At 45.0% G+C, this 12,992-nt stretch overlaps 1 protein-coding gene across 4 annotated transcripts in view; it reads right to left on the bottom strand.

Annotated features, from left to right (window-relative positions):
* The window catches only part of BIN3 (bridging integrator 3), a 131,538-nt gene continuing 118,546 nt past the window's right edge, over positions 1 to 12,992 (bottom strand). For all 4 annotated transcript variants that reach the window (XM_028708926.2, XM_077919642.1, XM_077919643.1 and 1 more), the window contains one exon: positions 1 to 1,042. In XM_028708926.2, coding sequence (XP_028564759.1) covers positions 896 to 1,042 — 147 coding nt within the window. In that variant the 3' untranslated portion in view covers positions 1 to 895. The remainder of the gene's footprint in view (positions 1,043 to 12,992) is intronic.

The raw sequence follows: 12,992 nt of genomic DNA on the forward strand, positions 1-12,992 counted from the left end.
TTAAGAGTAACCTACCACCATACATTTTATTTAATTGTAAAAGAGTGGGAAATATTGAGCAGCACAGATGCTTTCCTTGTTGTAAAGTGGGGAGAAGATCAAGGAAGGGAACCTCTCTTCCATAGCAGCTTCCCCTAAGAAAATGGCGCTACACGTGGTGCTCTCTCATTAGCTTAATCCCATCTCCAATACTCAATGTGCAGGCAATCTTACAGATTGCATGTAGTTAACAGAGGCACAGGAAAACAGGTTACAAACCTGTAACTGATATTCAAGTGGTTATTTATACAACTGCACATAGAGGTTCCACAGCTCCACAGGGCTGACCATATAATTATGGTCCATTATAAATGCTGGCTGTCTTCCTCTGGGCTCAGAAAAATTAAACCACATACAGGTGAGAGGAGGGATGATAATGCTGAAACTCAGTATAAAAATTTGTTTTGACAGTATTCTACTGCACAAAGGCATACAAACTCTACAGTGCCACTGCTAGTTGTGATAAGATGTCTCTTAAGGGCACAGAGGTGAAATCCTATGTTAAATCTGGTCAACTATGGCGATTCAGTGTCTCACATAATGATGATAAAAAGCATCCAGGCAAACACATTTTTGAATATGCTGTGAAAGAAAGCCAACATCAGTGAAAAGCTTGCAATTGACAGTAGTGTCTTAAGGCAATGATTGGTTATTGCCCAGGATCAAGAAGAGTCAGGAGGGAACCCACAGGAGCTGCAGCTCCAGGTGCAGATGCCATGTCAATCTGGACGAGCATATATACAATGGGTTAAAATCCAGAGAAGACCAGGTTCTTAGAGGAGGAGGAGCAAGGAGCAATCTCCATTTCCCCCACGTGGCAGCAACAGCAGTGAGCCTGGAGCGTCCGAGTTGTAGGTCAGTCATCAGCCACAATGGAAAGGGCTCTCAGTTCATTCAGCTTGGCTTCGTTCTCCTTCTGCCTCTGCTCATCCGTCAGGCCGGGCTCATCAATCTGTTCTGTCAAGTCACCAAAGATTTTGTACATTTCAGTGTAGTACACAACCTGGAGGGGGTGGGGAGGGAAGAGTCCCATTAGAAGCAGATCTCCTCAACAGAAGAAAATCCAAACAGGCTTTTCCTGTGATCTATAACCACCACACACCCTCAGCATTCCCAAGAAGATACAGATGAAGTGTTTTAGTGCTTGCAGTGACTGAACTATTTTTAAAATGCCAGTTTCTGAGCCAGCAATGTTGTGTGGTTGTCTGCTGGTTACTGCAAGGGCTGTCACCTGGTTAAAAAAATTATGATTGAGTGATTGACTGCATGATTTTTAGTTGAGTGATTAAATCTGTATAAATTTGCATGTAAAAAGCCAAAATTAAAGGCTTTGTGCGCAGTATCTTACAGGCACCCTCCTTTCTCACACTGAAGGACATGCCATTTGAAATAGCACTTGCCATCTGCAGTTTTTATAAATCTTTTTTATTTTTAAAAAAACTTCACAGGAGCACAGTTTAAGTCAGTTAATTATTGGTTAGATTAAGTAACCAAGCTTGCAATTCACATGGTGGGACTTCCTTTTGAGTAAATATGAATAGAGTATGGCTGTAAACATTTCAGCTCTGGTTACAAACCTTCAGTGCTATTTGAGAAATCACTCAGATTTTTAAAAAGGCAGGTTGGAGCATGGGCTTTTTTAAAAAACAAGGTTAAGTAGTCTCTCATACTCTCATGTTTTTGGCAGGGGAGGTTTACAATAAACAGCACTGTATGCTTAAAATGTTGGGTGTCATTGCAACAATGGCCAAGGAATAAATCAACAGCTAGCCAAATTGTTTTAACTACAGTAGCAGGTTTGGGACCTTTACTCAGTTTGTTATACTGTTTTAAAATTGCTTGAACTAAAAAGGTGCCTTAATCAGTAACTAGATTTTTTTTAAACCCCCCCCCCCCCACAACCACACACAGGGTACTTTTATTTGGTATGCAACTACTTCATAAATACTGCAGGCGGCAAGCACCATCTTACACCAGAAGCAAAGGGGAAATGTCTCTTAAACTGATGGCTGATTTTAAGGTGACACAAGCATCTCTTACACCACAGGAAGTAGGTTTGCCTTAGAAATAGGTTTTTCTCATACAAATTTATACAGATTATCAATTAAGCAATCAATATGATTATTTTAAAAATAGATGTGATTCCTTGAGATATGGAGGAGTAGGCACATAAAGTGAGAGAAAGCATCACAGCCCAGCATCTCTAGGTACAACTCAGCTGGAATGATGGAGATGCAGAGACACGGTTTGCAAGTTTCAAAGCAGCTGTGAGAAAACTATCTGGGACACAAGTCATAAGAGTGTATTACTGTATATTTAAAAAGCTAGAAAAACGTTTAGTCTTGTTCTGCTTCCTCCTCCTGCTTGATCCTGCTGCTGGCGATGCTTTTATGTCCACCTCTGAAGGGGATCTGTGACAAACCCCTCTTCCTACACAGCCGTCTGGAGCCTTGCAGAGGAGGTAGCAGGAGTGAGTCATGAACTCTGACCTTTCCAGCAGTTGGGGGGAGAATGGTGTTTCCTGCTCTCCTCCACCAAACTGCTTTTAAAGCCATAGAGCCGAGAGGGAGACACGCCGGTAGGCCCAGCTTAACCCTTTCCTTGGCATTGGCAGGATTTTCACAGATGCCAGCTAATCCTCCGAACACCTCCGCAAAGTGGCTATTCTTATCCCCGTGTCCTAGACAGGTGCCCAAGGGGTCAGGTGCCTTCCCTTCAAGATCAGCGCGGGGATCTACAGCTGGAGGATGCTAAACACCATTTGTCTTCTGCCGAGCCCACTAGACAACACTGCCTGCTGTTGCTGCCCCTTTTATGCATTATCACCATAGCAACAGAAGCTGATGCAGTAAGCTTTGCAAAGAATCTCAGAATCCCAGCTTTTCCATCGTTACTCCCTGTGCCCTACAATTATTATGCAGCGATACAGGCAGCACACTGCATGGTTGTTCCCATCTGGAAGTTTCCATGGAGGAGATTTTTTTTTTTAAAGAGAAAAAAATCATTTTATCAGCTCAATATCTGACAAATAATGTGGCTCAAGTGTTCATTTTTGCAAGATGACGTCTGCCAAGGCGCCCCTCCAGACAAGTGGCACTATGTAACCACAACTAGGAACCTTGTTTTAAATCCCAGCTTCGCTAGCAGGAGAGTTTTGCCTCCTTTTATGCCTGTGCTCACTACTAAATCCCTTGGTCTAGTAACTGCCCTCAAATCACTGAGCAGCCCTCTTTGCAGGGAATCTTGGGTTTTCACCACTGCCGTGGTCTGAAGTCAGTGCCTTGGTGGGAGGCCAGCTGAGAGCCCAAGAAACCCCACTTTTGAGTCCCATGAAAGAAGGTGTTTAAAATAAAATAAAATGCTGTAGCCATACAAGAAGGAAAAAAAATGCTAAGTAATTCTGCTCTTACCTTTTCAGTTCCAAGCTGGACAGGAAGAACAGTAAGTGTTGGTAATAAGAAGAGCAGAACTAGGAAGGTCATGCTTAATTCATTATTAAAATTCTATGGTCATGGGCGGAGTGGGGTCTTGTGATCACAACACTGGTAGGCAGAATTCTAAGCTCTGGGCAGATGAATGTGGTGCATATAGTATCTGGCTTGTTAGCAATCCTTTCAGTATCCTAAAAGCCTGCATATGGGTTCTGAGAATGTTGCTCTGCAAAGGATCCCAACCAATAACTTCACCTGTCTCTAACCAAGGAGGTCTTGTGGTTCCTATGGAAAAGAACTAGAAGGTAGAATAAAAGTAGCAGTGGCCCTAACCCAAGAAACCTGTCCTCAGCTACAATGTGCGGCAGGAATGATGCAAAGCCTGCTTGCCAACCAACCAACCCATAGGTCTCCCGTTAGACTGGTTTCTCTGCTAAGCTGCTGCTGCTCCTAACCACATGGCTCTCATCAGTGTAAGAGCAAATGTTTTGGGTACAGATATATACACCATCTCCATAGAGACAGCCTCTCCCCTCACCATCACAGTGAATCGGCTTTTTATTTTGAGGGGGAGGTGGCTGCTACTCCTCAGGAACACCTAAATCTCAACGAATTCTCAAAGGCCCCACCCCTGTTCCTCAGCCTCATCTATTAGCAGCTGGAGTGGGGAAACCATCAGGAGACAGAAGTCCTGCGCTATAGCGCTGCTCTCCCTTCTCATCACCAGGTAACAGAACTGCACTTTCTGGTGATTCAGCAGGACTGCTGGTTTACACAATGACTAATGAAGTGAAATCGGCAAGAGCAGAACAACCAAAATAGGAAGAGCCAAACCACTAGGGGCTGAGTGGGCTAATCACATGCTGTGGCATTAAACTACTTGGCTCCAGGAAACACTACTTGTACCATATTAGTCAACATCAGTGCCCCTTTCCCTCACCTCTTCAAGAGCCCAAGAGCCCCTCTGCTGAACAGGACATAAGCAGCCTGTTGTCTGAGCCATGGCCTTCGGGATAATGCACTTAATTGGGTGGCTGCACACAAAGGCCCCAGCATGTAGTCTCTACATGCACAGATGCCTAGAAGCACAGAACTTTTTGTATGACTAGTAGCTATAAACCACAAACTGTAAGCACCATCTGTCTCCATGTAACAGGGGGAGCAGCATAAGAAATGAGAACCCCATCGCTCCCCAGTCATTTACCGGTATATGCGTGCAAAGAAGCAACACACCACAAGATACATGAAAATACCTGCATCCCCATCTGGCTCTCCCACTCTATGCAGCAAAAGTTACTTGACACATTGTCACTGGGTCCCGGCAAACAGCTAACAATGAGCGCAAAGGTACACAAAACCTTTCACACTCTTCGTTAGGTCTGTGAAAAGTAGATTGTCCAAACTTGTGCAAGAGCTTTCCAGCTGTGCAAAGCCACCATTGGCTAAAATTCACAGATTGACCTGCCTATGATGCTGCAGCCATCTGCATGAACAGATCTGTAGGAGCTAGAACTTGAAGAAAAGTATTAGAGAGGTTAGAGGGGAAGTGGTTCTAATGCAACCTCATTTCTATGGTTGCTGTGGGACACCGGATGCTTTTTCAGGCCACTGAACAGCCTGTACCTCTGTCAGGCTCCACAGAGAGGTGCCCCCGCTCTGCAGAAGCATGGCTGTGGGGGCAGTGTGAAGCCACCCTTCCCTGACCAGGAATAATCACAGGAGAGCCAACAGGTGCCCCTTCTCTCTCATAAGGGCAGACGCAAAGGCCCAGGGCAGGCACTCTTAAACTTTGAGGTAAGAGTGCATTTCGGGAAGATGTGCGGTCTCAAGCCTGCCTTCAGTGGATGAGGAACAACTGAACTGGCAGAGGCAGAGAATGGGCCTGGGCATCCGACAGCAACAGAACACAGGCTTAAGGGAGGCCCAAACACCAACTATGCTGACTGAGAGCATGGAACCCAGGTGTAGCCGTCTCAGGATGCAGCGTAAGGTTGCTGCCTCCACCAGCAGATTTTGGAGGCCATTATAAAGATGGCAAAATGAGAGGCAAGTCATTTCAATGAGGCTTGCACTTGAACATTTCCCAGTAGACCGATTAATTGAAATGAAGAGGAGAGGAGGCAGGAAGAAAATGGAGTAGGCCTTTTCTGTGGCCATGGAAACTTCCTTCCCATCCCAGGGAAGCTCAATGGATTCCTACTCCAATGCGTTTTTGGCACCAGGTGAAGAGACTCTCATCTTCCTGGACTTTTTACCATCTAAAGGACATTTTCTCCTGGGATTTTTACTACTGCTTTCACCCTGCTGGTTTGTACTTCTATTGTATTTTAACTTTTGTAGACCACCCCGTTATTTGCTGAAGGCCAGTATAAAAAAATCTGATAAACAGAGCATTTAAAATAATAATTTTTGGACATTGCTTCTTCAAAAACCATAAATTCCAGGAATTACACTTTTTTTTTTTTTGGAGGTAGGTACTTTATTTTTGTTATTAAAAACTTCATACAAATGAGCCATTGTTCTTCCGCAGAATCCTTATTTGTGCCCATTTGCTACAGCATTCCTCTTAATGAGCACAAGGATACTATGTGCAGCAGACTCCTTTTACCACAGTGGCAGAACTCTACACAGGCTGGAAGGTGGCCAGGTTTTTACCACTAAGCAAGTAGAAAGCAAGGAAAAATAGTAGCTCCCTGTGACTTTGAGCCTCAAACCCCGGATAGTTTTGCAGCTATGAGAAAGAGAATTTCACAGCAGTAAGGTAAAGGTAAAGGTACCCCTGCCCGTACGGGCCAGTCGTGTCCGACTCTAGGGTTGTGCGCCCATCTCACTCAAGAGGCCAGGGGCCAGCGCTGTCCGAAGACACTTCTGGGTCACGTGGCCGGCGTGACAAGCTGCATCTGGCGAGCCAGCGCAGCACACGGAAACGCCGTTTACCTTCCCACTAGTAAGTGGTCCCTATTTATCTACTTGCACCCGGGGGTGCTCTCGAACTGCTAGGTTGGCAGGCGCTGGGACCGAGCGATGGGAGCGCACCCCGCCGCGGGGATTCGAACCGCCGACCTGACGATCGGCAAGTCCTAGGCGCTGAGGTTTTACCCACAGCGCCACCCGCGTCCCGCTTCACAGCAGTAACTACCCCCAAAACAGTGTAGTCACTTCCTCAAGGAGGAGGGAACCGTCATGATTAGCCGCATTGAACAAGTAAATCCACTTGAGGGCACCAGACTCCATATATTATGCATTTGCTAATGACTTAAGAAAGGACAGAATTACAGAAAACTTCAAACCTCCACCAAGATTTCAAAAAGAAACAAAACAGCCAAACACACCCACACTCAGCCAGTGTTCTTCAAATCCACTATGGGAATCCCATGCTCCTGGATAAGGCTCATTTGCAACTGGATCTCCCACTGAAGTCCAATAGTTAAAGAGTTGCTTTTGGTCAGGCAGGTATTCTGCAACTTCGCAAAATCCTGAATTTTGTGTATGAAGTCAGCATGAATTCTGGGCCAACCCTCCCCCCGCCCCCCCCCAAACCCTTCTATGCAAATAAAACACTATATTAATAAAACCAAAGTGTGCCGATTAATACCAAATCATGCAAATATTATGCTTCTTTCTAATTGTGTATATTTTGAACAAAATTTAAATCTTTAAAAACAGCAAGCGTTTAGAAAATATGTAAAATTATGGGGGTCTGGATATCAAAGCAAAGCTTGCACTTAGCAATAAAGGCCACAAATGTGCTAATTATATACACCACAGATTTTACTCAGAATAAATTATGCAAATTTGAATATTTTGTAGATCTCTTCTGAATCTGCTTGCTTCCATTCAGAACTCATTGTTTGAGCTTTTACAGAATTTGGAATCTCGAATTTTTAATTTACAATGAGGAATGCCTGTGGGAAGAAAAATGGTGAAGTAAAAAATAGAAATAAACTAGAGGACAAGAGGACCGTGCTCTCATGACTCAGATTGTCTTCAATTTTTTTTGAAGACAGATACCTATGTAAAGGTAAAGGGACCCCTGACCATTAGGTCCAGTCGTGACCGACTCTGGGGTTGCGGCGCTCATCTCGCTTTACTGGCCGAGGGAGCCGGCGTGCACCTTCTGGGTCATGTGGCCAGCATGACTAAGCTGCTTCTGGCGAACCAGAGCAGCGCATGGAAACGCCGTTTACCTTCCCGCCACAGCGGTACCTATTTATCTACTTGCACTTTGACGTGCTTTCGAACTGCTAGGTTGGCAGGAGCTGGGACCGAGCAACGGGAGCTCACCCCGTCGTGGGGATTCGAATCGCCAACTTTCTGATCGACAAGCCCTAGACTCAGTGGTTTAGACCACAGTGCTACCTGGACCCCTTACTCGGCTACGAGTGATCGCCAAAGAAGAAGAAGGGTACTAGTATTCAAATAAAACGTCATACTAATTGAAACAGCTGAAACATCCCACTTTTCAAGTTACATAGGATTATTTGGCATCTTTGTTCTTGGTGAGTTGTTCTATGTTAGTGGAAAGCTTCCTCTCCTCTCGTACACATGAGGACAAGGCAGTATGCTAGCACTGCGTAGATAAGAAAGAGGCTTCTTTTGCCCACACTAATTGTAGTCACAAATGAAACTGATTCCCTAGCTAGAGCTTCTGAAAACTGACTTGATGCACCTGCTGGGTACATACGTGTGTGTACATGCAACATGTGCATGTACTCACGCAACCCTTCCAGCAACAGATGTCTTAAACACTGAGAAATTATTTAAAACCAGAAACCGATAAGAACAAGAAGAGAAGGAAGTGTTCTTCGCAAGCCTTCATCAACAAGCGAGCACAAACTCTCCCCCTTTCATCTTTGTGTAGGAACTTCAAAGCCTATGACTGGGGAAAAGTTTGTGGGTGGGCAGAAGTATTTATCATTAGAACATTACCCTCAATATTCACCAGACAAGGGGGGGGGACGGATGCTGCATCAGCCCTTGGCATCAGGCGGGGGGGGGGTGACCCAAGAGCAAGTGGGTTTCCCCTCAATTCTTTGCAAAGCTGTGACACACGAACTGGCATCTATTTGCTGCATTTCCCCCCTCTCTAAGAGTGAAGCAGTGTTGGGGGGGGGTGTAGGGTATTTGTTGTTGTTTCATACTATGGCAGCCTTTTCACACAATATGTGACTAAGGTTGCTTCCAAGGGAGTCAAGCCCTTCTGCTAAGCTATGTTCTAACACTGCAAGCAAGAGCCTCAGGTTCACACACCACTTTCCCCTCCTCCTCCTTCTCTGGCCTTTGTCTCTGGTCTTACCTCACTTCTGAACCTAGACTAACTGCAGTTAAACTTAAGGATGTTTTGGAGAACAAACCATCTACAATCACGGCACATTTCTTAAAACAGTTAATGGTTTGGAGAAAACAAGTGACTGTTGTGTGTGTGCATTTGAAAAATAATTATTAGATTTATATCCCCCTCTTAAGGAGCTCAAGGTGACAAAGATGGTTCTTCGCACCCCATTTTCTCTTCATTACAAATTTGTAAGTTAAGCTGAGAGAGTGTCTGTGGCTGAGGGAATCTGAACCTCAATCTCTCTGGTCCGAGTCTGACATTCTCATCACTAGACCACAATGGCTCCTGAAAATGGAATAAAAAATTTCTTATCTCATCTTTGTGGCTGGAGGTTCTCTCAGGCTCACTGCCATAGCGCAAAATGTTCCTTGGCATGTCAAACGCTCCATGCAGGTTTCTTTCAGGGCTCTGTTGCCTCTGAGGTGGGATTTCTGCTATAAATACAATCTTCACCACAACAGGCATTTACGCAACATGAAGTGGGAAGGAATTGAGAGAAGAGTAACACAGGAAGACTCATCGCTTTGCTTACTACACGATTAAATCCATACATGTGCAACTGCAGCTGCTGTGAAAAGGGAGTTTACACCGTTTTCGCTTGCCAGCTGGGAGTGCCACATGAAAAGGCAGTCAAATAGCACAGCCTCAAAGTCCTAAGTTACTTTCCACAATTCTTGGGACCTGGAACAATTCCTGGGAACAGATGAGCCAGTAAACCTGTTGCGCAATAATGATAAATAATTACAAAACCATATATGGAAAACAAAATCAAGACCACACCACTGAACAGAGGAGCCTCCGACCACAACACTCTTGGGTTGTTGCTAACACATCTTTGTTGCTAATAACTAAAACAGAGAAATTGGGGGGGGTGGCATGGGAGGGACCCCCTGGGTAGGCATCCCTGGACAATAATGAGCCTGTTACTCATCAGCTCCCACTTCTGTTTGCTTGGCTGTTGTATCCAATGCATAAAGGGGTTCAGATGTGCATGGGAACACAGGAGTTACAGCACCGGTCCATTGTCTACACGGCTTGGCAGCGGCTTTCAGAGTTCCAGGCAGGGGACAGTTCCTGCCCTACCCACCTTCTGCATGGAAAGCAGATGCTCTACCCCAGAGCTGCAGTCTCTCCCCTGATGATCCTCCTGCTGGCCATAAATTAAACTATACTTTGCCTAGTACCTCTTCTAAGTGCTCAGAATGCATTCTTATGTTATCTCACCCCACCCCCACCCCCTTCATCAGCTCTCTAAGGCAGGCCAGTAGAGGGAGGGGGAGAGCAGGGCTCAGGGAAGAAAAGCTGCTTGCCTAAAGCCACCCAGTCAACTCCTGGTCCCGCTGCCATTTCTGACAGACTTCCTGTTAATGCTCTTCAATGCTACACTACACTGAACTTAGGAAAGGGCCAAGGAACCCTCTACAACTGTAGTTAAAATATTACAAAACCTTACATAAAGAACTGCCCTTATTTATTTCCCTTTTTAAACAGGTTCTGATTCAATGTTTTTAGCAGCAAGCTATAAAAAAATTGCCCAGTAGCACCTTAGAGACCAAGTTTGTTCTTGGTATAAGCTTTCGTGTGCATGCACACTTCTTCAGATATGCACATGAAAGCTTATACCAAGAACAAACTTAGTTGGTCTCTAAGGTGCTACTGGACAATTTTTTTATTTTTTTATATACTTCGACTGTGTCAGACCAACACGGCTACCTACCTGAATTCAGCAGCAAGCTGACATTCAGAAAACCTAAAGAGGTGAAGCTGTTCCTGGTATGGAGGTTTGTTAGTCCGATGGCCTAATAATGTGCCTTGAGTCTTATTATCAGAACACCAGGAAGGACTCTCTTTTAAAAATCTGTACACTTGAACAGCTCCCTGAAAGAACAGGGTCGCATTCTCAGTCTGTTCATCTTTTTCTCTCACACACATATACTTCTGCTCACAATGAGAAAAATAGTTTCCTTCGGGGCTTTTTTTCCTAGAAGAAGAGGTGCCAGAACGTGTTGACCATATTTAAGGTGGAGCATCCACCAAAGGTTGTTGAGGCTTTCAGGGCCATTAGCCTCCAAGAGCGGAAACATTGACAAAGGCGCCAATCAAACAGGCAGGAAAACCCCCGGCCTAAACCAGTGATAACGGATGGCATTAAAAGCACCCACCGCTTCTGGTTTCATTCAGAAAATGAAAACATCTGTCAGCCACACATAAGCCTCTTCCAAAGGGCTGCAGCACAGCAAGATATTTTGACTCTCAAAAAGGTACACGAAGAGAAGAGAACAGAAATAGATATTCCACTGAGTAATACAACACCATAGAAAATCAAATAAACTTAATGAGGCATGGGTGGAAAGGGAGAGATCCTGAAAAGAAGACCGGCTGGATGAATGAGCGGTCTGGGGGTGGCGCTCAGTCCATTTACAACTTGCATGCTTTCAGCCTGAGTTCATTCCTGCTCTGACCTTAAAGGCCGAGGGAGGATCTGACGGGTGGGTTCCGGCCGCAGGCTAGGAAATAGAGGTCATGCACACAGTTCTTTATTTAAGCAGACCCCAACAAGGCAATGGGGTCTATTGATTACAGCCCCGAGTTAGGACTCCTCAGAGGTCTAAATCTAAAACCTGGCTCAGCTAACTTTCTTTAGAGAAGCTGCTTCTCCTTTCAGCTTGTACCTTGTACACAAATGGTCCAGAAATCTGCCCAGGCACAACACACAGAATCTGGTGACAAACTCAGAACCCCTTTTAGGCTGCAACCCTACATGCACTTACATGAGAGGAAGTCTCTTTGAACACAGTGGGGCTTACTTCTATGTAGACATGCATAGGATTGCACTGGCAATCAAGAGGGAAACATTAGCATTCAAATTCCCAATCACTATCAGCTGCAGTGTGTAGGTGTGTCGCATGAATGCTCCCTGCGCTCCTCCCAGGGCTGGAAAGGAGTTTAACCTTCAGTTTGCCAGTAAAACTGTGTCAGAATATGATGCATGTCTAAAACGTGTGTCACCAACATGAAAAGTTTCAAAAGCTCTGCTCTAGATATACCTTGACTATGAAGAAGTGCTTATTACCATGTGATGCTTCTTCCTAAGTTTAGTGAAACATCCATGTTTTTATTCTTATAGCTAGGTGGGTGTTAATTCTGTATTCTTACAACTCTGGAGTTCAATTTCAGAGAAAACTGGAAAAACACACACAGACAAAGTGCTAGGGGTCAAAGTGATCCTGTGAAAGTGCTGCTTAAATTATTTAGTTTTTCTTCCTGACCACAGAGGCTTAGCTCAGAACCTGTTCTTTTCATTACTTGTGAGAAAGGAGCATAGAAGGTAAAACACAGCATATTGGATCTTCCCACAATAGACAAATGACTCGGTTTCCTTAACAGGGCTACAAACTGTAATGGGGGTCAACAGTCCCTCTCAGGTTTACAAAACCCCTTGACAAGCCTGAATTTTAAAACATGCCCCTCCCCGCCCCCAGTTAAAACCTTTTTTGTAATCTACCAAAATTGTTCCCCCGCCCATCACGGCTAGCATTTCACACAATGCTTACTAATTCTGCTTTGGGGGTCATTGTGACCCCAACTGCATCTGCAAATGTTTGCAAGCTACCTGCACCCGTACCTAAGCAGGAGGCCAGACGCAATGACAACTCTCAAAAGCTGACCGCTTTTCTCCGTTCACAAAAGACCTCTACAATAACTGTTGTTGAGGAGGGTTGCTCTTAGGCATCAATGTACCATTCATCATCCATTGCTCACAATGTAGGCTAGACAGTGGTTGAGAAAACAAGCACCACATCTACTGTACACATCTATCCCATATATGACAACTAAAAACTGCCCCCCTGTGTGCTACCAGGCCACTAATCTAGAAGTGCCAACAGTGCTGTTTGGGGTTTTTAAGAAGGTTTGAGACGTCTAAGCAATGTAACAAAGCAAGGAAGAAGAGAAGAAGAGTTTGGATTTGATATCCCGCTTTATCCCTACCCTGAGGAGTCTCAAAGCAGCTAGCATTCTCCTTTCCCTTCCTCCCCCACAACAAACACTCTGCGAGGTGAGTGGGGCTGAGAGACTTCAGAGAAGTGTGACTGGCCCAAGGTCACCCAGTAGCTGCATGTGGAGGAGTGGGGAAGCGAACCCGCTTCCCCAGATTACGAGTCCACCACTCTTAACCACTACACCAA

This window comes from Podarcis muralis, chromosome 15 (genome assembly GCF_964188315.1).
Source record: "Podarcis muralis chromosome 15, rPodMur119.hap1.1, whole genome shotgun sequence".
Lineage (NCBI taxonomy): Eukaryota > Metazoa > Chordata > Lepidosauria > Squamata > Lacertidae > Podarcis > Podarcis muralis.